The sequence below is a fragment of the Triturus cristatus genome, chromosome 3_2, assembly GCF_964204655.1.
Source record: "Triturus cristatus chromosome 3_2, aTriCri1.1, whole genome shotgun sequence".
Taxonomy (NCBI): Eukaryota; Metazoa; Chordata; class Amphibia; order Caudata; family Salamandridae; genus Triturus; species Triturus cristatus.
In genome coordinates this window covers 988,554,873-988,581,081 of record NC_140584.1, presented here as the reverse complement: position 1 = coordinate 988,581,081, position 26,209 = coordinate 988,554,873, and the positions used below count along the sequence as shown (strand labels likewise).

At 44.8% G+C, this 26,209-nt stretch overlaps 1 protein-coding gene across 3 annotated transcripts in view; it reads left to right on the top strand.

Annotated features, from left to right (window-relative positions):
- Positions 1-26,209, top strand: part of ANKFY1 (ankyrin repeat and FYVE domain containing 1) — a 506,490-nt gene that overhangs the window by 258,573 nt on the left and 221,708 nt on the right. For all 3 annotated transcript variants that reach the window (XM_085649582.1, XM_085649583.1, XM_085649584.1), the window contains exons 8-9: positions 8,277-8,481; positions 15,549-15,617. In XM_085649582.1, coding sequence (XP_085505708.1) covers positions 8,277-8,481; positions 15,549-15,617 — 274 coding nt within the window. The remainder of the gene's footprint in view (positions 1-8,276; positions 8,482-15,548; positions 15,618-26,209) is intronic.

Here is a 26,209-nt window from a genome sequence, read left to right as displayed (position 1 = left end):
CGCCCTTGAAGAGGACTTTCTCCTTGATACCTTTGAGCAGTCACAAAAGACTGTGCACATACTGCCCATGATCAAAGGGGTTATAAAGCATGCTACTGAAGTCTTTAAGGACCCTGTTCGAGCTAGGGTTCTCAACCCACGCATCGAAAAAAAGTACCGACCAGCCCCGCAAGACCCTGCATACATTAAGGCCCAGCTCCCTTTAGACTCCTTAGTCGTATCAAATGCCAGGAAGCGCGCTAACTCACAGACAACTGGAGAAACGCCTCCCCCAGACAAAGAGTCTAAGCTTTTAGAAGCCTCAGGCAAACGGGTCGCCGCGCAGGCGGCTAACCATTGGCGTATTGCGAATACCCAGGCCCTGTTAGCCAGGTATGATAGAGCGCATTATGACCAACTTGAGGACCTTATGCAACATCTGCCTGAACCCTTTAAGTCCCAGGCCTCTGACCTCATCCAAGAAGGCAAATTAATATCTAATGCCTCCATTAAATGCGCCTTAGATGCAGCAGACACTGCTTCTAGAGCGGTCAATACTAGCGTCTTACTCAGACGACATGCCTGGCTCCGTATTTCCGGTTTTAAACCGGAGGTTCAAACCGCAATTCTAGCTCAACCTTTCAACCAAGAGCAGCTATTTGGCCCTGCAGTGGATACTGCATTAGAAAAAATGAAAAAGGATAATGAAACTGCCAAGTCTATGGGAGCACTGCAGTCTCCTCAAAACCGGGGTTCCTTTCGTCGCTCCTTTTATAGAGGAGGCTCCAAAAACACATCAACTGAGACCACGTCCACCTTTAAAAATTCTGGACAAACATCCCCTAACAGAGGTTATTTCCGGGGAGGTTATAGGGGAAACAATAACAAAGGTCGAGGGCGGGGCAACAACAACAACACCCGCACCTCACCAGCCACCAAACAGTGACTTGCCACCACTCCCCCCAGACCATTCCACTCCGGTCGGGGGGCGACTCCAACAATTCCTACCTGTCTGGACTTCCATCACCACAGACAGGTGGGTAAGACAAATTATCCAGTCTGGCTACTGCCTCGAACTCATACAATCCCCCCCAAACATACCACCCAAACAACGTCCAATGTCCTCGCATCATCTCTCTCTCCTCAAACAAGAAGTTCAATCCCTGTTACAAAAACATGCGATAGAACCAGTCCCCCTTCAACAGCAGGGAAAAGGGGTATATTCTCTATACTTCCTCATTCCCAAAAAGGACAAAACACTAAGGCCCATACTGGATCTCAGACTGCTAAACCAGTATATACATTCGGATCATTTTCACATGACCACTCTCCAACAAGTCCTCCCACTTTTACAACAGGGAGACTTCCTCGCCACATTGGACCTCAAGGACGCATACTTTCACATCCCTATGCATCCCGCTCACAGAAAATATCTACGATTTGTGGTAGATGGGCAACACTATCAATTTACAGTTCTCCCATTCGGAGTAACCACGGCACCCAGAGTGTTCACCAAGTGCCTAGCAGTCGTGGCAGCGCATCTCAGAAGACAACAGATCCATGTCTTCCCCTATCTGGACGATTGGCTCATAAAAGCCAATACATACCAAAAATGCGTTCTCCACACTCATCGCACGATTCAAACTCTCCACGATTTGGGATTCACTATCAACTACCCCAAATCCCACCTACAACCTTCCCACTTACATCAGTATCTAGGAGCAACCATAGATACATCCAAAGCCATTGCCTATCCCAGCACTGCCAGGATAGCCAGTATACAAAATCTCATCTCTCAATTTCAAACTCATCCATCTCTTCCAGCAAGAGTGTTCATGCAGCTCCTAGGCATGATGGCGTCATGCATCTCCATAGTCCCACACGCACGACTTCAAATGCGTCCCTTACAGGAATGCTTAGCACAACAGTGGAACCAAGCTCACGGACAACTTACCGATCTGGTGTTGGTGGACAGTCGCTCACTTCGCTCACTGAAATGGTGGAACACCATCAACCTGTCCAAAGGGAGACCGTTCTTAGAGCCTCTTCCACAAGTTGTGCTAACTACAGACGCATCTCTCACGGGGTGGGGAGCCCACCTCCTTCACCATACCACTCAGGGCAGATGGACCAGTCAACAAAAACTGCTCCACATCAACCACCTGGAACTCTTAGCAGTGTTCCTAGCACTAAAATCCTTTCAAATTCACCTGAAGAACAAAACTGTCCTCATACGCACAGACAACATGACGACAATGTGTTATATACAGAAACAGGGAGGGACACACTCTCTCCAACTGTCCCAACTGGCACAGCAAATCTGGAGATGGGCAATTCCCCAAAACATCTACCTGTTAGCAGAACATCTCCCAGGGATCCACAATCAAGTGGCCGACCTCCTAAGTCGCCACACACAACAGATCCACGAATGGGAACTACACCCCAAGGTTCTACTCCCCTTCTTCCAAAAGTGGGGACAACCAGACATAGACCTGTTCGCCACTCCCGAAAACACAAAATGCCCAACCTTCGCCGCCAGGTTTCCACACCCACAGTCGAAGGGCAATGCCCTATGGATGAACTGGTCAGGCAGATTTGCGTACGCCTTTCCGCCTCTCCCACTAGTTCCATTTGTGGTACGCAAACTGAAACAACAGTCACTAACACTAATACTAGTGGCTCCCACTTGGGCACGTCAACCGTGGTTCACCACACTTCTGGAACTATCTTTAGTTCCACATCAAAAGCTACGCCTCTCCCCAGATCTGTTAACCCAGAACCATGGAGAAATCAGACACCCAGATCCTCAAACACTGAATCTAGCGATCTGGCTCCTGAGGTCCTAGAGTTCGGTTACCTCAATCTCCCTCCAGACTGTATGAATATCATAAAAGAAGCCAGACGCCCTACTACTAGAGCGTGTTATGCCGCTAAATGGAAACGATTTGCCATCTACTGCGCTAATAATGACATACATCCATTGGATGCTTCCATCCAAAACATCATTTGCTACCTACTACACTTGCAAAGATGCAATCTAGCGTATTCCTCTATACGTTTACACCTAGCAGCCTTGGCAGCCTACTTGCAAAATAGGCAACACCTGTCCCTTTTTAAGGTACCAGCCATCAAAGCCTTTATGGAAGGTCTCAAAAGAATTCTTCCCCCAAGATTGCCACCTGCACCAGTGTGGAATCTCAATGTGGTTCTAACAAGACTCATGGGCCCCCCATTTGAACCTATGCACAAATGTGAATTGCAATTCCTAACATGGAAGGTAGCTTTCCTTATCGCAATCACTTCCCTGCGCAGAGTAAGTGAAATACAAGCCCTTACACTTGAGGAACCTTTCTTACAACTACACCGTAACAAAGTGGTTCTTAGGACAAACCCTAAATTTCTTCCAAAAGTGATTTCCCCTTTCCACCTTAACCAATCAGTAGAACTACCGGTCTTTTTTCCAAATCCAGACTCGGTAGCTGAAAGGGCCCTACATACCTTAGATGTCAAAAGAGCCTTGCTTTATTACATCGACAGGACAAAACCTTTTCGAAAGACAAAACAACTCTTTGTTGCTTTCGCGCCACCACACAAAGGCAACCCGATCTCCAAATCAGGAATAGCCCGGTGGATAGTTAAATGCATCCAAATATGCTACCTCAAGGCTAAACGTACACTTACAGTTCCCCCTAGGGCGCACTCCACGCGTAAAATAGGGGCTTCTATGGCCTTCTTAGGCAATATTCCCTTAGAAGACATTTGCAAGGCAGCCACATGGTCTACCACGCATACCTTCACTAAACACTATTGTGTTGACGTGCAGGCCAAACATCAGGCCTCCGTGGGCCAGGCTGTCCTAAAAACTTTATTTCAAGCTGCTGCAACGGATACAGGCGACCACCGCTAAGGGGAGCACTGCTGTATAATCTATCCTCAGTGTGTGATCTGCAGCTCATATGCCTCGAACGGAATATGCTACTTACCAGTATGCATCTGTTCTTGGCATGTAGAGCTGCAGAGTCACACACGCCCGCCCGCCTCCCCGGGACCTGTATCTGTTCCAGCATCCGTCTTACTTAGACATTACACATGGACATCCTTTCTTTCTTTTCTATATACTCCATCTTTTCCCATCATGGCGAAAAACAATCTGCCGATGGAGTGGATGCCCATGCGCACTGTTGTCCAGGGGAGGAGTCACCAACCTCGTGACCAAAGGCTTCTTCCGAAGACAACAACAACCTGCAATCATCCGAGCCCAACACCAGATGGCGATCTTATCCTCAGTGTGTGACTCTGCAGCTCTACATGCCAAGAACAGATGCATACTGGTAAGTAGCATATTCCTTCCTGCATCTTACCCTCTGACCCCTTTCTCCCCTCTGACCTAAATTGTTCTCTCACTGTTTTTTTTCTCCTGAATTCTGCAGCAATGCTATGTCTGCAAGATCGGTATATAATTTTTCGGTAAATAAAGTATATGCAAAACATTTTTGGGTGAAGACAAAGTTGCAGTCTAACCCCACTGCTAGGCCACGCCTGTTCTGTATAAAATCAAATGAAATCCCAGATGCAGTTTGCCTATTTGTGCTTCATTGTTGAGGTATAGCTCGAGTCCCTAGGCACAGCGAACTCAGGCCAACATCTGAGCATATTTTTTCCATTAGAGATTTGCAGTAAACGGTGGAAGTGATTGACAGCGCTTTTAGCATTTGTGATACTTCTCTATATACCTTCCAGAAGGGGACAAACTGAATGCAAATCAATCTTGGCCTTGCCCTAACTAAGCACTCCAGCCTGAACTGTTAGGCCACATCTCTTTTGCATCAGAACACAAACAACCTCAGCATTTTACCCTCATTGACGAGCGGAAGGTTGAGTCCCTTGCCTAAAAAAGCCTTGGACCCATGTCTGGGTAAACCTTCTCACTCAGGAAGACCCATTGAGACAAAGTCAAAATGATGAAATGGGGAACCCTTGCATGCTAGGAAGTGCCTATAATGACACATTTCACTAATTGAGAGTAATAAACAGTCTGCCATGTTGCAAACTATAAACAAATTTACCTGATTAAATACCTTTGATCTTCTTAACTTCACACCCTCATATGTTCACAGGTTCATACAAAACAACTTACTCACAGTTATAGTAATGGCTGCCAGACAAGAGAGATTCAAGTCATTTGTCACTACACAAGTCCTTCTTTTATCTAGTTCCTTCTTTAAGTTGGGGTCAAGTCTTTGTTAAAATGTGCTGTAAAGTCTGGCTTGGCCTGCCTGGGAAAAGCTCCTAAGCTACTTACAAAGGAAGGGTAAAAGGAGGACTGACCATTGCTAAGCAAGGCCAGATTACGCTACTGGTGATATATTCCCCCTCAATGGATTCAGTCCTTCCCATAATGTAGTGTAGCCAAGAAAAGTACATTTTGACGAGTGAGGAATCAGAAGCCATATTGGTTATGCAGGGTGTTTCTGGAGATATTTGAAAGTACACAGAAATAGTCCAGTTTCTCTGAAAAGTGCTACGCTTTGCTACTTGAAACCTATTCCTTTTTGGGTGTTTTGACACATTGCAACAAAACACTGACCTGTGTCAGGGCAAAGACAGAGTCTCTAACTTGTCCCTTTCATCATTGGGACTCTCCTTCTCCTTCAAGAGACCAGTGCTGCTTTACCTCATGCCTTGATGACCATCCCTGAAAACTGTGGAACCCGGGTATCGGAGAAGGGAACTGCAAAAGAGAACCATTGAGTGTAGAAGCCACTCTTGAAGGACTTTACCTTAGGAATCATATACTGGCACATTGATTAAGAGACTCCCAGTGCTATGCTTGTGACCTTGTCCTGTGGTGACCAGTGCTGGAGATTTTTGCTTAACTACTGATTTAGCCTAGCAAGCTTGCCAGGTATAAAATCCACCAAAAAGACTGTCGTTTATTGTGCTCTATCTGAGTAACTGAAGCAATTCCATCAACCCAGAAATGTTACATTCTTCCCATTCCACTCCTCGTTCAAACATTTCTGTTTGAAAATACATCCTTTGCCACTGCCTTATTTGAGTTACCACACTAGTTAGCTTAGCCCTTTAAACAACTGTCACTACACCTTCTGGGTTAATGTATGTCATTTTTAGGACTTGCCTAGCTATTGCGATAGCAATCGCTATGCAAGACTCTAGTAAGAGGGGCTCCCAAAAGTGGATTGCATGGCGAGCACGCGCACAATCACGTGCATCGTGCCGCCATGCAATCCGTTTGGGGAAGCTCTTCAGCCCACTGGCGTGTGCACTGGCGACGGGCGTGCGGTTACGCGCACAATGACGAGCAGAGGCGCCATATGGCTTTCCTCTCTCTTCATGGTGCGCGCACATCGCACACCACTCGCCAGCCACCCTGCTTTCACTTTTGCGCCTCCCCCTCCCCCACCACAGAACGCGTCTCGCGGCCGCGCATCTTTTTGTTGCTTGTATACTATTCCTAAATGCTGCCTACCTTTTCATGCATTTAATATGTAATTGTGGAGGACATTGCATAAACGCGATTATGATTGCTCCTGAATTTGTTTTGCGAACCCTGCGGTCACATTTTTTTAATTTCACTTCCTTTTTTTCAATTTCACTCCTTTGTTAAATTGTCTTTCACATCGTGTGGTGTCACATATTTTTGCTCCGATCAGTAATGTTGCTGAACAGAGCTTCTGCTTAGAATTAAATGTTTGTTGAATCTTCGTTCCGACGTGTATTATTTTAACTGAGCTGGTGTCACGTACCTTAGCTCCGATCAGCAATGAGAGTGTGATTACACGTCCATCACTGCTCCCCCTTTACCAGACTCCCCGTCCTTTAGGATCAAGAAAATGAAACTTTTAGGAATTTGGCATCTTGCATTACCCTAGTCCCAAACATGCAGTTGCACATGCACTCTCTGCAAGAGTGCCTTGCAAGATAGTGGCCTCATGGGACCGAACAGTGGGACAATCTAGTATTAGTGGAGTATAGTTTTCAGAATTTCAAAACTGCAACGGTGGAACAATAAAAACCTACTGGGCAAGTTATTTAAAGTGACCATCAACACAGATACCTCGCCCATTGGGTGAGGTGCTCACATGGCGAAGCTCACAATTCAGGGTCAGAGGTCTCTGCAGCAACATACTGGGACTAATGCCAGTTCAGCTACCATTGCGTGCCTATCGCACCCCGCGTAACAAGACTGTGTGCATTCACACAGACAACATGACCACCAAGTACTACTTACAACCAGCATTGGCATAGCCAATAGGTCTCGCTTTTGGGAGCTTATAAGTGTTTAGCCATACAACAGGTGATGTTGTTGCATCAAGGATATTGTGCTGCATAACTAAATACTTATAAAGTCCCAAAAGCGAGCCCTATTGGCTATGTCAATGCTTGTTGTGTGTGTGTTCATGCTATAGATTGTGGGCAGGCAGAAGCAATTACAAGAAAACTGGCCAAAGTATTCAGCTTAGACGGAAGTTTTCTATACTTGATTCATTTGCTACTTTTAGGCCACCCAGCAACCTCCACAGCGAAACTTTAACTGACAACTAGAAGCTACATCAAAATATTTAACATAATTTGTTCTGTTGTGTACTGAGATTATCAGTTCTCAGGAGGACGTGGTTTATGATTTGTAAAGTAGCAGTCTCTGCTGACTCATGATCTGAAGATGAATTAATAGTAGTAGAGGAGATAGTTGATTTTGGAGTCCAGCATATACTGCATTTTTGATAATCTCACCAATGAAGGGCAGGTGAGTTATGGGCCGGTAGTGGTCCTCCGGGTCTAGTATTTTCTTCAGAAATGGAAGTCACTGATCTTCTGCGATTATGCCTTGAGTTAGGGAAGCTCTGCTGATGATGAGTAGGGGGGTGAGAGCTTCTCAATTGAGTGCTTCTGTAAGACTAAAGGAAGAGGGATTGAATTTACATGCAAGTATTATAAATACAAGAGTGCTTAACGTGAGTCACTTTTAACGACTTTTTCAAATTATCTTAGGGTGTAACCTGGAGACAGTTCGCTTTTATATACTTATTCCATAATATACCTAAAAGTCTGGTGTTGTCTTATGCTGAGTATGAAGTACACATGTTCCCTGCTCATTGTAATTATAAGTGACTTTTAACTCCTACAGTCAAAAACTGTTTAGTGCACGAATAATTATAGAAGATTTGTGCACAAATTTCAAATTAGTAAGCTAGTTCAGGCTTCCTGGAGTTTGACTACAATGCAGGCTGTACTTTTCAAGCTAATAATCAATTTTCTCTCTTCCTCTGTGAAAGATGACCGATTCTCTGCCAATTTCCTCATTAAAAATGGTGCCCTCGTAAATGCTGCCATCACGGGTGATCAGGAGACACCACTGCATCTTGTAGCATTAAAATGCCCCAAGAAATGCTCTGCAGATGTGATGACAGAAATGTCACAGATTGCTGAAGCACTTTTGCAAGCAGGAGCCAATCCAAACATGCAGGACAGCAAGGGAAGGTGAGTACACTCAGTTGCGTTTGTGTGATTTTAAACAGTCTTTGTTATTTAATACACAATTTCATATTGCAGGTTTCTTTAATTTTATTTTTATACCTTTACATACCCGCTCCAGTCACACAAGCATTTGCATGTCATACTTTTAAAACCAATACCTTGTACAAGGAAAGGTTTATGAATTTGGTAAAATGAAAGACAGGTATTCCTAAGAATAGAATTATGTTGGCAATAGGGCAAAAGAGGGGAAACGAAGTGTCTGTAGTTGCACAGTTGTGTACAGTGGCATTGGTCAGAAATGCAGCATATACTCGTGTTGTTGTAGGAATGATAATTAGGTAGGGGCAAATAATCTAAGAATCGTTCATAACTTTCCCTATTGAGAATCCAATGATCTTTAATCTAGATTTAGTATGTAGAAGCACTCCAGATTGCTCAATTCACAGTTGTCACAATCTATGGCTAATTATTATTCCATCTTGTACATCAAAAAACTGCTTACATGTGTTTGGTATATTTGAGATGAGTAGACACTAGTAAGTAATAATGCACAAGAATCTTCATTGATGTAAGGTTGAAATAACAGGATCCTCACGCAATCCGAAACCAAGCAATTTATGGTGATACACTTAGGTATGAAAATGAATGGAATTACAAAGCAATAGGATAAACTCGCGTTCTGATAGTCATTATTATACATATGAGCTTTCATGAGCTGATGAGATAGTTGACTGGTTTTAAATTATGGAAGATGTAAGAATAATGAAATTTTTTAATATAGCGTACAGATTGAAAATTATGTATATCTGGCACACCTCCTTATACAGTCTATCATTTGTGTTAAAGGGCTCACTGTTGGGAAACAGGGTGATAGAGAGACACCTGTAAAAACGCATGTAAAGACAAAGAAGTAGAGAGTGATACAGAAAAGGGTATTAACACCCCGGTTACACCACGTTGTCCTCTAGTAGACTCCTCTGTTCTCTAGATTTGTAATCAAACAGTCTGCAATGTTATAGTATTTTTTTAAGCATTTTTCTAAATTGAATTATTGCTTTAGTATTATTGACATATATATTTTAGATTTGCTGTAGAAGTGTTTTTTTACGTTTTATTCAGATTTTAAGTTCACTTTTGTCCGCTAGTCAATAAGAAAGTAGTAATGTAGTCTGAATTAGTCATCCCTATAAACACCCTGTGCTTCATCATGTGGGAAAACCTAACTAATACTTGTCTAGATTCCAGATGCTTGGAACTGGGTTGAATTTTAAGATTTTCCAAGGACAGTAAACTACAGGTTGTTCCAAAGCTAACCAATTTTTTGCTGTTGGCTGTCCATTACCATTCAAAGTTATAGATTCCTTACCTTAGAATTACCCCCAGACGTCAGACTGGATCCGGAAAGTTTTTCGTCAGCGTACCCCTGCGCGTCGGAAGGTGGCGTCGGTCGACATCGCGTTTGTCATCAGTGTTGTGGTTGCCGGGATGGCATCACAGTAGCTACATAGATGCCGCCCTCGCGCGCTGACGTCAGTTCTTTCTTTTTCCGCGCCAGCAAGCACAGATCCAGAGAGAGTAGTACCCCCAGTCAATTTTTTACTCCACTTTTTTCTCGACTTTTTTGTAGTTAGAGTCCTTCGACTCCTGGTGCTCGAGGGATGCTCGGTTTTAAGGCTTGTCGGTGACGGATTCGCACCGCGTGTGCCTCTACTGCCTGGAGCGCGACCACGACCCAAGTCTTGCTCTGACTGCCAGACCATGGCACGAAGTCTTTGTGGGAGTGGTCCTGAAAGCTGCTCGAGGCCCGGCAGTCGGCTCCGCGCCACTTGAGGTCCCGGTCGCAGAGGAGGTCGAGGGACCGGTCGCAGAGCCTCCACCACTCTTCATTGATGTCTTAGCACTCGGTTTCAGATAAGTCGAAGCACAAAAAGAAGTCGAAGAAGCATTGTTGCTCTTCGACTTCTCCCTGTCCATCGGCTGACGCAACGAGGGATGCGGGTGGTGCCCCTCCTGCGGCTCCGCGTGTGGAGCCCGCTGGGTAGACTCCGGGTTTCCCTCCCGGTGCACCCCTGCCCAACTTCGGAGTTTCTACGAAGCGATGCATGCCATCTTTGGGCAGCCCGCCGCATCTTCGGGTCCTGCTGACTCAGCTGGGGGCCTTCGGCGTCTTCGGCACCGCAGGGTTCCCTTGGATCCAGGCTCGGAGCCGGTCAACTTCGTAATGCCTCCCCTGGCGCTGATTCCACCGGCACTACGTCCGCCACCGGCGTCGGCTGTGTCCCCATCCGATGTTGACCCCGGCTTCCACCTCGAGGTAGACACAGAGTCAGACCCACGCCGGATCCGGCGCCGAGGGGTCCTTTTGTGCCCCTGTTCTACCCTGGCTCTTTGAGACCAGATTGGCAGCCAGAAGAGGGTGAGGAGGACTGGGAGGTGTCTGGAGACCCTTTGACAGACCAGATGGAATATGAGCAGGACTGGAGAGAGGAACTGGGGGATGCCAGTGGTTTGGATACCTCACCAGACCTTGGCATGTTGTCTCCTTCTACCGTGGCTACGGAGAGAGGAGCGTCATAGGCACTGGTGTTGCGTAGGACGGCCGAGGCTCTCCACCTCGAGCTACCTACGGTGGCAGTCAGGACTAACCTCCTGACAGAGGTGCTTCAACCGGCAGCGAGATCTTCGGAACCCCTGTTGCCGTTTAATGAAGCCCTGACGAACATCCTTTTGGGCACTTGTTCCAGGCCCAACACAGGGGCTCCTGTGGACAGGATGATTGCCCGACCCCACTTTCCTTTCCCAACACCCTACCCCTGAGAGCTTGGTAGTCCAAAGCCTCTACGTCCAAGGACACATTCCCTACCGCACCCCCGGAAAGGCAATCCAAAAAGCTGGATCATCTTTGAAAGATGATGTTTTCTTCCTCCAGCCTGGTACTGCAGTCGGTAAACACCTCATGGCTATTGGGTCGTTATACCCACTCTGTGTGGGACACGGTTGTACCAGCGCTGCCTCAGTGTCCAGAGGAGGCCCGGGCCGTGCTCTCTCGAGCGGTTGCTGAAGGGAGAGACTCAGCAAACATTACCATCCGCTTTGGGCTGGATACCGCCGACGCACTTGGCAGAACAATTGCCACGTCAGTAGCCCTACGGCTAATTGCGTTCGACTGGTTTCTCAGGGGATGTCCAATCCACACTTATGGATATGATGGTCGTCCCCTTTTTGTGACCAGGCAGATAACACACTAGAGCGCTTTATGGACTACGGCACGGTCCTTGGGCCTCTCCACCACCCACCCGCCCTGCGCAGTCTGTCTTTTGCACCTTTCGTGGCTATGGAGGGGGTGCCCCACTACGTACCGCCCAGAGACACAGGCTAGCGCAGGCTGTTCTGCCCCAGCGTGGCTGGGGACATGGGAACCACTGCCGTGGTTCTGGGGGCCAGCGAGAGGGCCAGTCCACCACAGCCCCCTCTGCAGCAGCCTCCAAACCCTCCTAGTCCGACCTGGCGCACCATCACGTCGGACAGGTGGATTTTGCAAATAGTCCGAAGGGGCTACTCCCTCCCTTTCGAGACTTCCCCTCCCTCCATGCCACCTCAATACCATCGCATGTCGGAGGATCACTTGGCCCTTCGCCAATAGGAAGTTTCGGCACTCTTGGCCAAGGGTGCCATCGAGCGCGTTCCTGCCCCAGAAGTAGGTTGTGGTTGCTATTCCCACTACTTTCTGGTACCCAAGAAGGACAAAGTCCTGCGTCCTATCTTGGATCTCAGGAACGTCAACCGCTTCCTCCGGAAGGAGAAGTTTAAAATGCTGACGCTCTCTCAGGTCTTTTCTGCCCTCGACCCTGGAGACTGGATGGTAACGTTAGACTTCCAGGATGCTTACTTTCACATCCCCGTCATGCCGGCCCAGAGGCATTACCTGCGGTTTCATGGTAGGCCACAAGCACTTTCAGTTTACCTTGCTCCCCTTTGGCCTTACCAGCGCCCCTCGGGTGTTCACGAAAGTGATGGCGGTGGTCGCAGCTCATCTGCACAGATCAGGGTTTCCAGCCTTCCCCTATCTCAACGACTGACTTTTAAAGGCGGGCTCTCCCCAGGTTGTCGTCTCCCACCTCCAGACTACGGCTGACCTCCTGCATTCGCTGGGGTTCTCCATCAATGTGCCGAAGTTGCACCTGACCCTTTCTCAGAAGCTCCTCTTCATCAGAGCGGTTCTGGACTCGACGCCGTTTTGGGTTTATCCTCCCGAACAGCGAGTCTGGGATATTCGGGCTATGATTCCGATCTTTCATCAGCCCCTGTCCCGGGTTTCGGTCAGGATGACTCTGAGGCTGCTGGGCCTCACGACATCCTGCTGGTCGATCATGCCAGGTGGCATATGCGGGCTCTGCAGTGGGACCTAAAGTTCCAGTGGGCGCAGCATCAGGGGAATTTGTCCGATTACATCCAGATCTCGGCGAGCACTGCATGACAATTGCAGTGGTGGCTCACGAACCAGGATTGGTTCAGTGGCAGATCCCTCTCACTTCCCCAACCAGAACACACAGTGATTACAGACGCATCGCTTCTGGGATGGGGCGGCCACATGGGAGAGGCGGAGATCAGAGGCCTCTGGTCTCCTGCGGAGTCCGAGCTTCACATCAACCTTATGGAGCTTTGGGCGATCCGTCTTGCACTCAAAGCATTCCTTCCCTCTGTCTGGTGAAGAGTAGTGCAGGTGTTCATGGACAACACCACCGTCATGTGGTACTGCAACAAACAGGGCGGGGTGGGGTTGTGGCCCCTATGTCAAGAGGCTCTCTGTCTTTGGACATGGCTGGAACATCAGGGCATATCTCTGGTGGTTCAACACCTGGCAGGTTCACTGAACGCCAGGGCAGACAAACTAAGCCGCAGGTGCATTATGAATCACGAATGGCGTCTTCACTTGGAGGTGGTGCAAGGTCTCTTTCAGCAGTTGGGAGAGCCTTGGTTAGATCTATTTGTCACCGAAGAGAACGCGCAATGTCAGCAATTCTGAGTATTGGAATTTCCAAGGCGGCACTCGCTAGGAGACTCTTTTCGTCGCGAGTGGAGTTGCGGTCTTCTATACGCCTTTTCGCCTATACCACTTCTGTCCAGAGTGCTGAAGAAGATCAAGTGCGACCGGGCCCTAGTCATTCTTGTGGCTCCGGATTGTGCACGAAGAGTCTGGTATACCGAGCTGCTCAACATGGCCATCGATCTTCTGACCCGACTGCCTCTTCGGGAGGATCTTCTGTCGCAGCAGCAGGGGACAGTCCTCCACCCGAACCTGTCCAGTCTCCACCTCTTTGCGTGTAGATTGAGCAGCAGCAGTTTGTTGTTTGACCTGCCTCCCGAAGTCTGTGATGTAATCTTGGCAGCCAGTCATCCTTCCACTAAGACGGTATACTCTTGCCGATGGAATAAATTTGTCTCCCGAAGTCTGTGATGTAATCTTGGCAGCCAGTCGTCCCTCCACTAAGACGGTATACTCCTGCCGATGGAATAAATTTGTCGCATGGTGCACAGCAAAGGCTGTGGATCCGCTTTCTGCCCCTCTTTCTGAGGTTCTCCTGTTCCTCCTTTCTTTGGCCCAGCATGGCTCTGCTCTGGGCAAACTTAAGGGCTACCTCTCGACCATTTCAGCCTTTTTCAGGCTACCTGATCAGCCTTCTCTTTTCAAGTCCCCTGTTGTAAATAGATTTCTTGAGGGCATCACTCATCTTTTTCCTCCTGTTCCCTTCATAATGCCCTAGTGGGACTTGATTTTGGTTCTGACATCCCTTATGTGTGCTCCCTTTGAGCCACTGCATAACTATCCTCTCAGACTTCTCACTTTGAAAACTGCCTTTCTGGTGGCCATCACCTCTGCACGTAGGGTGAGTGTGCTTCAAGCTCTGTCTTCTAAGCCTCCCTTTCTGGCTGTCCATCCGGACAAGGTCGTCCTAAGAACTAGACCTTCCTTTCTTCCCAAGGTGGTTACTTCTTTCAACATTGACCAAGCCATCACTTTGCCCACCTTCTTTCCGTCTCCGCATTCTTCAAAAGAGGAAGAGAGGCTCCACCGACTGGATCCAAAACATGCGCTTTCTTTCCACTTGCATCGCACCAAACAATTCTGGGTGGACAACCATCTCTTTGTGGGTTACGTGGGCGCTAAGAAAGGTCGGGACATGCACAAACGGACCATCTCCAGTTGGGTCGTTATTTGCATTAAAGCCTGCTATTCTTTGGCTAAGAAGGAGCCTCCAGAGGGGCTGCGTGCCCATTCCACCAGGGCGACGGCAGCTACTACTGCTTTGGGACAAGGAGTCCCCCTTAATGACATCTGTCAGGCAGCTACGTGGCCATCGCTGCACACGTTTCCGAAACACTACTGCCTGTACAGCCACGTCTGGAGAGACGGCTTCTTTGGCCGTCCTGTTCTCCAGGACTTTCTGGTGTGTACTTGGTTCGCAGACCCACCTCCGGGGTTGGTATTGCTGGGGTATCTATTCTAAGGTAAGGGATCTATAACGAACGTGTTTCCTTCAGATGAACAAGTTACTTACCTTCGGTAACGATATATCTGTAAGAAACATAGGTTAGTTATAGATTCCTTACCGCCTCACCCATCCTCCCCGTTCTGCGAACTGACTTCTAGGGTTAAGGACATCCTTTCAGGGCCCAAGTTTTGTGCACCATTGGTCAGTGTCTTGCATGGCTTTGCGCGTCTGGCGTGGAAAGTCCTGTACAGAACTGATGTCAGCACGCGAGGGCAGCGTCTATGTAGCTACCGCAATGTCATCCCGGCGACCACAACGCCGACGCCAAACGCCACCTTCTGGCGCGCAGGAGGACTGCTGACAAAAAGCTTTCCGAATCCAGTCTGACGCCTGGGGGTAATTCTAAGATAAGGAATCTATAACTAACATATGTTTCTTAAAGATATATCGTTACCGAAGGTAAGAAACTTGTTCTTCATGATTCATATGCCCATGCCTATAGTAACTGATGTATGTAGATCAAATTGTCTCCTTCCTTCATTCTTTCTTAATAGTTGCTTTTTTATTTTCTTAAAGAACACCATTACACGCTGCAATAAGTTCTAAAAATGAACAGGTTTTTCATCAGCTGCTCCAGTGCAAACAGTGAGTATGGAAAGAAGAATTAATCAATAGAAATATGTTGATAGTTGATAACTTTGGCTGCTCGGTAGCGTTTGAAATGTATTTTGTTTTAAACTGTGTCACAGCAGAGTAGGGTTTGGAAATCTGTCCATAGATTAATGTTTTAGGTTGTACTAAACAAAATATAAAATGTAATCAACTTTTCCACTGAGGTGCATTGTTGATGCTTATATGCAAATCTGTCATATATATTTTTTCACTGAAAGAAAACCGTTAAAAAGTAAGATATGGTTCTGGCTCAAATGCAACCAATTATGGTTATCAACGTACTTAACCCACACCATATCTCATGCTACCTGCCTTGGTGTTACATTTATATCTATTTTTTGTTTTGCATCCAAATTTGTGTTATGAGTATGACAGGTGGTGTTGAGTGCATTGATAAACATAACTAGCGAATTCCAGTGTTTTTATGCATTTGAGCAAAAATGATAGCTCACTTTTTAACTATGTTTTTTAAATAAATGGAATAGTTCCTTTTTGATGTAGCGCTTGATTTCCAACCCCCGGCAGGGATTGATCGCAGCCCTGTGCCCAATCTTTTGTGAGCGTGCACACCCTGCTGCGCAAGGCCTCCAGCCATACATTACTGGAGTTTGGTGCAACCCCCAATGCGCAGAGCCTTAAGCGACCAGTGCTTTGCTGTCGCCTAAATGCCACTATGCACGGCTCCCAGGCTCTGTCCTCAGTGGGTGTTGTGCTCTTGGCCTGGTCTAACCTGTGGTAATAGGCTGTTCCTAATGCACCGCCTTTAATACGCAGCAGGATTGGGTGTAGTACTTGGCCTGTGGCTAGGTTCTGCACCCAACCCGCTGCAAGTGTCCAACCCCAGCTTTGCATGGCCCCTACGCGATCAGAATGATGGTTAGCTGCTGGGCCTGGTCTACAACAAGGCCATGTGCCTAACATCCCACTCTATGCCAAATCGTATTGCAGGATGTGTTGGTCTTTTCTTATTTATTTTTTAATGGAAAAATACATTTCCTTTTTCTCCCCCTTTTTGAAGGGACAAATATGTTCCTATACATATTTTTTTTATACGCCTAGCACCTCCTAGTGTTGGACATCTCCGTGTTGCCCCTACCATGGGTGTTATTATTTTTTTTTTCTTTTCTCCATAGCACAAAACTTGTTAGTCAGAGTTATGGCTGACTCATGAGTTTTAAGGTAGCCGAAAATACATGTATTTATTCTCTAGACTATTCCATTTGTGGAAAAATTCAAATGGTGATTGATTGAAGTCATGACTCACAATTTAAAAAGTCATAAATATACTAGTGTTACCCATTTCAAACCCAATAAGATTTTTTTTTTAAATGGTTATACTTCAAAGACTACTGAGCAGATTGTATTTCTATCCAGCGTTCATAGAAAACCAGTTGATCTATAAGTATTTATAAGTACATTCCAGCCTTTTCATGACTTTACTGCCAGTTCCACATCGATGTTAAGGCCTCAGGTACATTGGCTTGCAACTAAATAATATATTTCGATTGGAAACTTCACAATTTACTCACTCTCTCTCCCCCGCTCAGATTTTTTTCTATTCTGTCATAAAATTGCAAGATCTCATTCTTACTGCTGTGTAATTCTCTGAAGTCACTAGCTACACGTTATGTGATCTCACAATTATTATGGCTCACATATGTTCCAAAATTTAACAGGTTGAGTAGTACTGCCACATGCTTTTTCTTTCATTAACACTTCCAAATGTATACTGAAAAGGCTGAATTACAAGTCATAGGTTTCCTGATCTGTTTCAAGTCCTTACCATATGGTACTTCCTATTTGTCTTTCTCCAGCATATTCTTGCTTCTTGTGCATGGTAGAGGAGACACCCCCCCTCATGATAAGGAATCGCGCTGCTGATGGCATTCGGGTTAGCGAAGCAGTGGTGTAATGCTATCTTGCTAGCCATCTTAACAATTGTGATAGGCACCAGTGGGAGGAAATGAAGGAACTACCTCAACATTTGACTGAACCACAACTAAAAAGGGCACAGGAGCCTGCTTAAGGGGCTCCAGGGCCAGTATTAATTATGCCTTGGATGCAGTAGATACAGCCACTAGACAAGTTAACACCAGCGTTTCTCTGCTATCATGCCTCTGCGAATTTCCATGTTTTGAATGGAAGTCCTGCTGCATCTCTTTCTTTTTGAGGAGAAACATTTATTCAGACCTCATGTACATGAGTTTCTCCAGAAAATCAGAAAGAACATCAACATGGCAAATGTCATGGGTGTCTTCAGTCAAAAACAGAGGTCCAATTTTCTCTGGCACTGACATTGTTGTGTGCAGATTTAGATTCCGTTTATAGGTATCCCGATTTATGCCCTAAAATAGGTACAATTCACATTCAACTTATTTGGACATAGACATCCGCCCCTTATTTAGACATTGTCCGTACAAACCAAATACAGGCATGGCCACCTACATCCGTCCATCCACGTCACAACGAATTCTTGGAAAACCAGACCCTTAAGCCTTTAGGAATTTGCCTCAACTTGAATATTGATTTCTCCAAGAACTCATTAAGTATGCATGAACATCTATTCCTTAGGGGTTCAATCATGACGTTCCTCTGCCCGACTTTTACGTCAATACTGGCATTCGTAGACACCTTCAAGGTATAAATATACCAGAACTTGCCATGGCAAATTGCGGTTTCCGGAGGATTCGATCCAACCAAGACTACGCGGTTCGCACCGGCAAGTTCGGAAGGAGATCGAGTTCCAGCCTGATGCACTGACCTGACGCTGTCATCCTCCTCACAGAGAATCCAGCTCCAGTGCTCTCTTACTTTCCTTGCGGGGGGTTAGACTATCGAATCCAGAAAAGAGATTCCAACCTCAGGTATGGAGCCGACTAGACTAGAACTTAGAGAAACTTTTGGCAACTCTTGGCTAAACTAAAATATAGCTAGCTATACTTCAAACCTCGTACTGCACTTAGGTTAGGTACACTGGGGTAGAACAATTTAGAAGCATCAGATGAGTATCACATTTTAGCATATGTTATTTATGTTTGTATTTTGATTAATATATGTCATACCTACAAACCATGCTATTGCAGTATTATTTTATCTTACTGCTAACCTCGTACATATTGTACTTCACAGTCTGTCTTACGATTGTAGCAATTCATTATCTCTTGCACGAGAACTAAGACTGTTCAATAAACCCTTTTATTGAAAACGCCTGTTTCGCTATTTCTGTGCAACTCTGTAGAAACAAAGCCTGCACGATTGACTGGGTGAAACCGTTGTCTATGGTTTCCACGATTCTGAGACTGTTCCGATTCTAAAGGGAAACCAAGTTGTCATGTTTATGCGTTTGTCAGAGACTAATCCCTTCTTGCAATTTCGAGACGTTTCTAGTGACCTCTGAGTTAGCTGGCACACACAAGTAATTACGTTTAATATACTCGATAGAGACATACTGACCTTAGTCCTATGTCAAATCGATAGTGTATGTGATTCCAATGCGCAGAGCCTATCAAGGATATAGGAACTACACTACATGGCGCCCAACAGTTTGGTAAGGCACTAATTTAACACTAGATACTGAAGTAACTCAGTTGTGCTTTTCTCAGAGACCCTCTACTCTATAGACGAGTAGGACGAAAGTCCTATGTATTAGCTGTTTGGTTTTGTTCAACGTTGAAGGATACAGTGTTCCAAAATATTGTGCACCTTTTCGTTATTTCCTTGAAACTTGCTCTGCAATTTTTCATTAAACAATGTCCGACACCGGAGATGTTGTCGACAACGGTCAAGCTGCGGCTGACCTTACAAGTCTTAATGAAGACTAGTTGGGTGTTATACACATCCCACCAAATTTAAGGAGACACATCACTCTAAAACTTATAAAACTTGGTCTGACCAAGAGGTAGTAGAGCAGTTTTTGTGATAGAGGCACATGAATCTCACCAGACAGAGGTATTCTATTCATGGATAGTATTCCCAGAATCAAATCCAGTAACACATATGTTTCACTTCTACAAAGAAGATGAACCACCTGAGGAATATATTCCTTTCGAGGATATTGAAATTCCACTCACATACGAGGAGCATGAGCTCTGGTTTAAAGGCGCTCTAAAACATTAGAATCACATTACCAGGCTCGGTCCACTAGGTAGACCAGGAGCAACATGGCCGATTTTAGCCGGCTATACACCACATCCTGACATTGAAACTATGTCAGACATAGATTAACTTGCTTAACTCAAGGAGTTAATCAAGATATATAGACAATTGGTTCAATATGTCATGCGGACTTTCACAGTCCAACAACCATTAACAATTCAAAATCCAGTCCCTCATCAGGGGGCTACGTTAAAAATTACTCCCCAGACTTTACACTCAGTCATGGGTAAATTACCCCCAAAACTCAAACAAATTCCATTCTGGTTAGCTCAAAAAATTACTCAAATCGAAGCAGTATTTCCTAATACTACCCCTTTTGAGAAACACAGAATTTTAACAATTTGTTTACCAATGGGGATCACACCACACCTGGAAGACTGCACCTCTTGGGGCCCAGTCTTTGTTGCTATCTACACAAAAACACATGGTGTTCCATCAATGGTGGTAATTCCTTGATGTCCTGAAACAGATTCAAAACTAATATGGGCAGAGCCTGCTCTGAATTTAGGTATGAAGTTACTTAAACATTGCGACCAAGTGTCAGCAATAATATTATCTAATATTAAAGGAGAAGCAGCATCGTTGGGAATTTGATGTAACAGAACAACCTCAAGAACTAGCCAGAATAATTGAAAAATCCTATGAGGAATTAGGCAGAGACAGTCTGGGAGGAAAACCAGTAAAACCACAACTGTCTGTTACAATAGCTCGCCAGAACCTGAAGGGACTTCTGGAGACAGTGGACTTGAATGAAGAAATACAAGTTGAGACTGTAGACACCAGGGTTAGTTCTCCACATAGGTTATATGAAATAACACTCTGGATGGAGGGAGACATACCAAGAAAAGTGAACGCTCTTTTGGGAGCATCTTTCAAGGGGTTATGATATACTTCTAGCAGAAAAGGTCTGGCCACTGGAATTTGTCAGAGTGCGCCCACATGGCGAGGCCATTATTATGCCTGCCTTCTCCAACCATGTTCCAGATCATTTAAAATATACATTAACCAGTACCCAGTTAAGCAAGAAGCTAATAAACAGGTCAAGGAGATTTTAGATCAAGTTGAATATCAGGGGTGAGTGAAACATGCACCTCATCAATGAACAATACTTTGTTTCCTGTCTCCAAACCAGACTATACATATCGTCTAGTTTTGATTACAGACACTTAAATTCTTGTTGCAAAACATTTGCAGTGCAAAATGCACACAGTACAGCATTAATGAATAACATTGTGCGTAAAAATAAAAACTCACATTAGACATTTCAAATGGTTTCTTTTGTCAAAATATTGCACCAGAAAGCAGATATTTGACCGCTTTCTAAATAATGGGAACCCAGCGTCAATTTTGTCAACTGCCCCAGGGGTTCAAAAAGAGCCCGGGGTTATTCTCAGCAAGGGTAACAGTTACTACAAACTTAACGAGGCATTGTCATATGTCGATGATATATATCTGACAGACGATGACCTGGATAGGCACTTGAACAGGGTGAGCACCATAATATTGGGCTTCGCCTCAGAGGGTTACAAATTCAACTTTAAAAAGTCAAGAATTGCCCACCTCAACGTCCTTTTCCTAGGATATGAACTATCAAGTGAAGGCAAACGCCTGGCAGCCAACTTTTTAGAAAATTGTGCGCTGCTCCAACCTCCAAAAACAATGAAGAATTTACAGTTGATTCTAGGTTTCCTGAATTTTGGAAGAACTTGCATTTTAAATTACGCAGAAAGGGTTAAACCTCTCTACGACTTAATCCAACCTGATTTTAAAATCATACATTGGACACAAAAACGCAGTGAAATTTTGCGTTCACTCCAAACAGACATGTTAGCAACAAAACACGCGTAAACGTACGCAACTTAGTGATCCGAATAATTCCGGGTCAATGCGGATTAACCTACTAAACTTTTAACAAAGGTGAAAAAGTACCAATTGCATACAAATCCCACTTGTATACACAAGCAGAAATTAAATTCAGTTCTACAGAAAAAAGTCTGACAGCAGTTCAAACCGCTGTAGCAAAAGAAAGAGCCCTAGCACAGGGGAAACTCATTATGATTGTGACTCCTGTAACAGCCCAAGAGGCAGTTACAAAGGCTAGCATTCCAAATGAAAAAGCTTTACATGCGGGATCGATACAATGGGTTAATTCTCTAGCTGCAACTGATGTTGAATACGTTTTTGATCCATACTTAAAAACACAAGCATTCCTGCAATATGAATACAAATGTCCTCTGCCTACTGAAATTCTCCCTCTTGACCAGTACGAATTTATAATTTATACTGACGGATCTGCACAGCCCGCTACTGGGAGTAAACAAGCTTACAGTGCAGCATGTGCTATAGTTAAAGGCAAATTTAGACCAATTGTCACAAAAACCCAATCTCTAGGAGATTGCACAGGTCAGCGAGCTGAACTACAAGCATTTAAGATGGTACTTGAAAATACAGATCGCGAATTCCCCACACTAATAGTGTGCAATTATTTTTACTGTGTTCAATCTTACAATGAATATTTACAGAATTGGATTCGAATGGTTTCAAAGATGCAAAAGGTGGCACAATTAAGCACAAATTGCTTTGGGAGCAAGTAGTTCAGTTGCGATACAGACTACAAAAACACTCACATGATATACACGCTGAGTCACCAACGTGATGGCGTTCACGTTGAAGGGAATTCATTGGCTGATGAAGCAGCGAAAGGGGCTGTGCAAACTGCTTCCGTAGCTGCAATCACTCGTTCAAAAACTAAAATAGACAGCAAAATAATGCTGACTGTCAATGCATCAAGCAAAGGCAGCAGTGCGGCATTACCTACAACGTTTCCACTCAAATACCCATACATAATTGATGCAAACAATGTTCCGTTTGCTCGAATCCCTGGAGTGGGGGATCGGGTAATACCAAACATGGAACATAGACTAGAGCTAATCCTAGCAGCACATGAAGGGCTCGCCTCTGCCCATGCAGGTGTTTCCGCCACAGTGTCGTTATTAAAACAGAGATACTGGTGGCCAGGCATTAGGAAACAGACCAGGAATTATGTCTTGGACTGCGAAATATGCCAAAAGATTAAAGTCTCTACTGTGAAACGTCCTGCGCAGACGCCCCTGTTAATTTCAGATAAACCATTAGCTTGTGTTTACCTGAACGACTGCGGTCCCTTACAAAGGTATGGGAACTATAAATATATCATGGTCGCAGTGGATTCGTGCTCTAGGTTCCTGTGGATATGGCCTCAGCGCTCGGCTCACGCTCGAACTGTTATAAAAGATTTGCGAGTCTTTATCGGCACATACACAATAGGCACACTACATTTTGACCAGGGTCCTGCGTTTAGCTCTAGGGCTTACAAAGAAGCCATGGCCAGTCTGGGCGTAGCAGTGCAGTATTCTTCTCCATTCCATCCTGAGGGAAATTCTGTTGTGGAAAGAAAAAACCGGGACATAAAGCTGTCTATAACAGCTAGGGTATTACGTTCGGGTGATGGGTGGGTCAAGCATCTATATGGGGTCCGGCGAGCACTAAACAAATTGCCAAGAAGTTCTCTAGGGGGTGTCACTCCATATGAGGTCCTGTTTGGGACTAGAATGTTGTTTCCGCACTTAGATATGAAAGGCACAGTGATGGAAAACAAACAATTTGATATCACAGATCGTTTGGCTGTTTTACAGGACTCAAATGACCTAAGAAAGTGACAAAGCAACGTGGTCCTGAAGCCAACCACCATTGAGAAAAATCCGTCCGTCCCAGCAAGGTCTGTCTGGATCCCAAAGCTTGGGGATCTAGTCAGAGAAAAGATCGCGGATAAGAAGGAACTCGGGCCTTCATACAGACAACCAGTACCTGTCCTAGCAATCCACGGATCAAGAACAGTACTTTTGCCGCCCCTTGCTGGAAAAAAGGAGAAAAGATTTGTGTCCATCGACCTGATCAAACCACTCTGTGACCGATACTGAACAGTAGGCCAAGTGGACTCTGCCAATGTAGCAGACGCACTTCTCTAGCTACAATCCAAGAGTTTCAAACTGAGAGACTCATCACCTTTGAAGACTTAACAGTAAGAAATAGAGGACTAAGCAACAATGCTATGGACCTTGTACCTCTTGAGACCCAAATAACAGGTTGTCCAGATACACCTGTCTACCACGAAGTAACAAGTGATCAACTGGTTCCAGCAATTTCATCAAATACGGATGCAATTCCAACCATTGACAGAACTGCTTCTGGCTATTTCATTAACTTTGATACGTTTTCGGAGGATCCCAGCGAGCCTGAAACAACGCCAGTACAAAGAACAAGCAACAGACTTTTTTCAGCTACTGGAAAAAACTTACCTGGTTTCACCATGGATTGAACTATGGATTGTTTTGGGAATATTCTTCTTTCTACTTTGGTTAGCTCTGGTAATAACTCTGAGTATGCTGATTAATGGAAGATATATTCAAATGGACACAGCAAGTACAAGAGTGAACTTACTTCTCCAGCCACACAAATCATCCCATCGTGAAGCAAGAGACTTGTCAGCAGTGAACATTACAGTGATTCCTATACCTGATGGTATAGTTTGGGACAAAACCGGATATGAAATGTTTGGTCCGTCGGAGCTTTTGAAGATTCCACATTTATTTAAAATTTCATTAAGTGACTTTATTAACTCCAGTACCTTTTCTGATGATTGGGACTTCGAGACTGTTAATAATACGATTTCTGATCTAAAGATGTCAACTGCATTTACTAATAATGAATATTTACAAGGTTCATCAGACTATGAACAAATGTATTGTTATAACCACTATGGTCACCATTTCTTCCATAAATCTGCAATGCATAGAAATGTATTTATGTATAATCAATGGGAACATTGTCCTATGCCACCAAAGGGTAGCTCAAAAACATTTGCAATGAAATGTCCATATTTTTCAGGGTTTAATATGTCTATTGCAGAGACATTTTACTTTAAGAATGTCAACAAGACAGGAATGAGAAATATGTTAACGAATACCAAACAGATTTATTCTGCAGCCTTTATTGCCCAACTGTCTAAACAGGGTTACGACTTTTGGAAAGACATCATTGAGACACAAACTGTCTGGGGTACTAAAGATTGGCAAGTACACTGAATAGAAGCTTTGTTTAGAGTCTGTATCATCCCTGAGCAAATTATGTTTTTGAACGACACTGTCCGACAAACATCATGCCTTGGATTAGCCAAAATAAAAGACATGAACACACTGTCTATACCTGCACCTACAAGTGAAAGCACTACACAGGGGGAGGTCGACGTACATACTATTTTGAATCAAAACAGATCAGATCCTAAATGGAAAAAATGATTGCTCTGGCCCTTAGACACAAACAACTGTCAAGATAGATTCCTGAACAAAACACCAGGTTTTACCTTTCATAGGCCAGACCCACGTTATGTCCAAAGACAGCATCCGGGGGTAGTAACAACATACAGTGTAGGGAAACTTTGCCTTGATTGGCTACAGAAAGCTACACTAGAGGATGTAAAATAACACTTAACTTTACTTCAAGAAGACGCAGAGCTTAGGGAATTCTTGTTATGATCAAGAAAACCGCGTCAAAAACGTTTCATATATGCCGGTATCTACGCTGCTTATAATGAAGCATGGAAGGTCACCCAAGCTGAGACTGCAGAACGAATACGAGAAATTGATCGTATTAATTTAGAGAAATCTCTCTCTGTAGTAGACAATGGGTTAACGACTCTGTCGTCCAGGATATATTCTTTGGACAGCATTGTATCCTCTGTCATAGACATCAGGGAACAGGACTTGGTCATGTTGCAACATGGTCAGTCACAACTACGTTCTATCATGCTATTAGTCTGGACGCTTCAAAAACCTGCGTTCTGGCTATGTGCCTTGGCGTTTTTATCAATACTACGTCACTGTTTGCAGAATTCAATCTCACTGACAGACAGATCAAACTGGCACAAAGGGGAGCAGACAATACGGTGCTGAGCATTGAAAAACTGGAGAAATTGCCATTCACAGTGGCAGAAAAACCAGCTATTGAATGGATCATACATGGTAAGATTACTCTGCCTGTTACAACTTTCCATTTTCAGTATTGCCTAAAAAATATACCAGCAGGCAAATATGAAAGGTTGGGTAAAGAACACATCAAGACATCCTGGGATTTACCTTACACACACAGATGTTGGAGTGGGGGACGTGAAGTGTTTATTAGCGGTGAAAACTGTGAACACGCACTAAGCGGTTCTTTCCTTTGTCAGGGTATTAACTTACAAGGGACCTGTGATGGTTCCACTACAAATTTATCCTGCCACCTGCACGGTTCACCGGCAGCAGTGATTAATCCAATCATTGGTCAAACTTTCAAACAGGAGTTACATTATGTTGAATGATCACAGCTGCTGT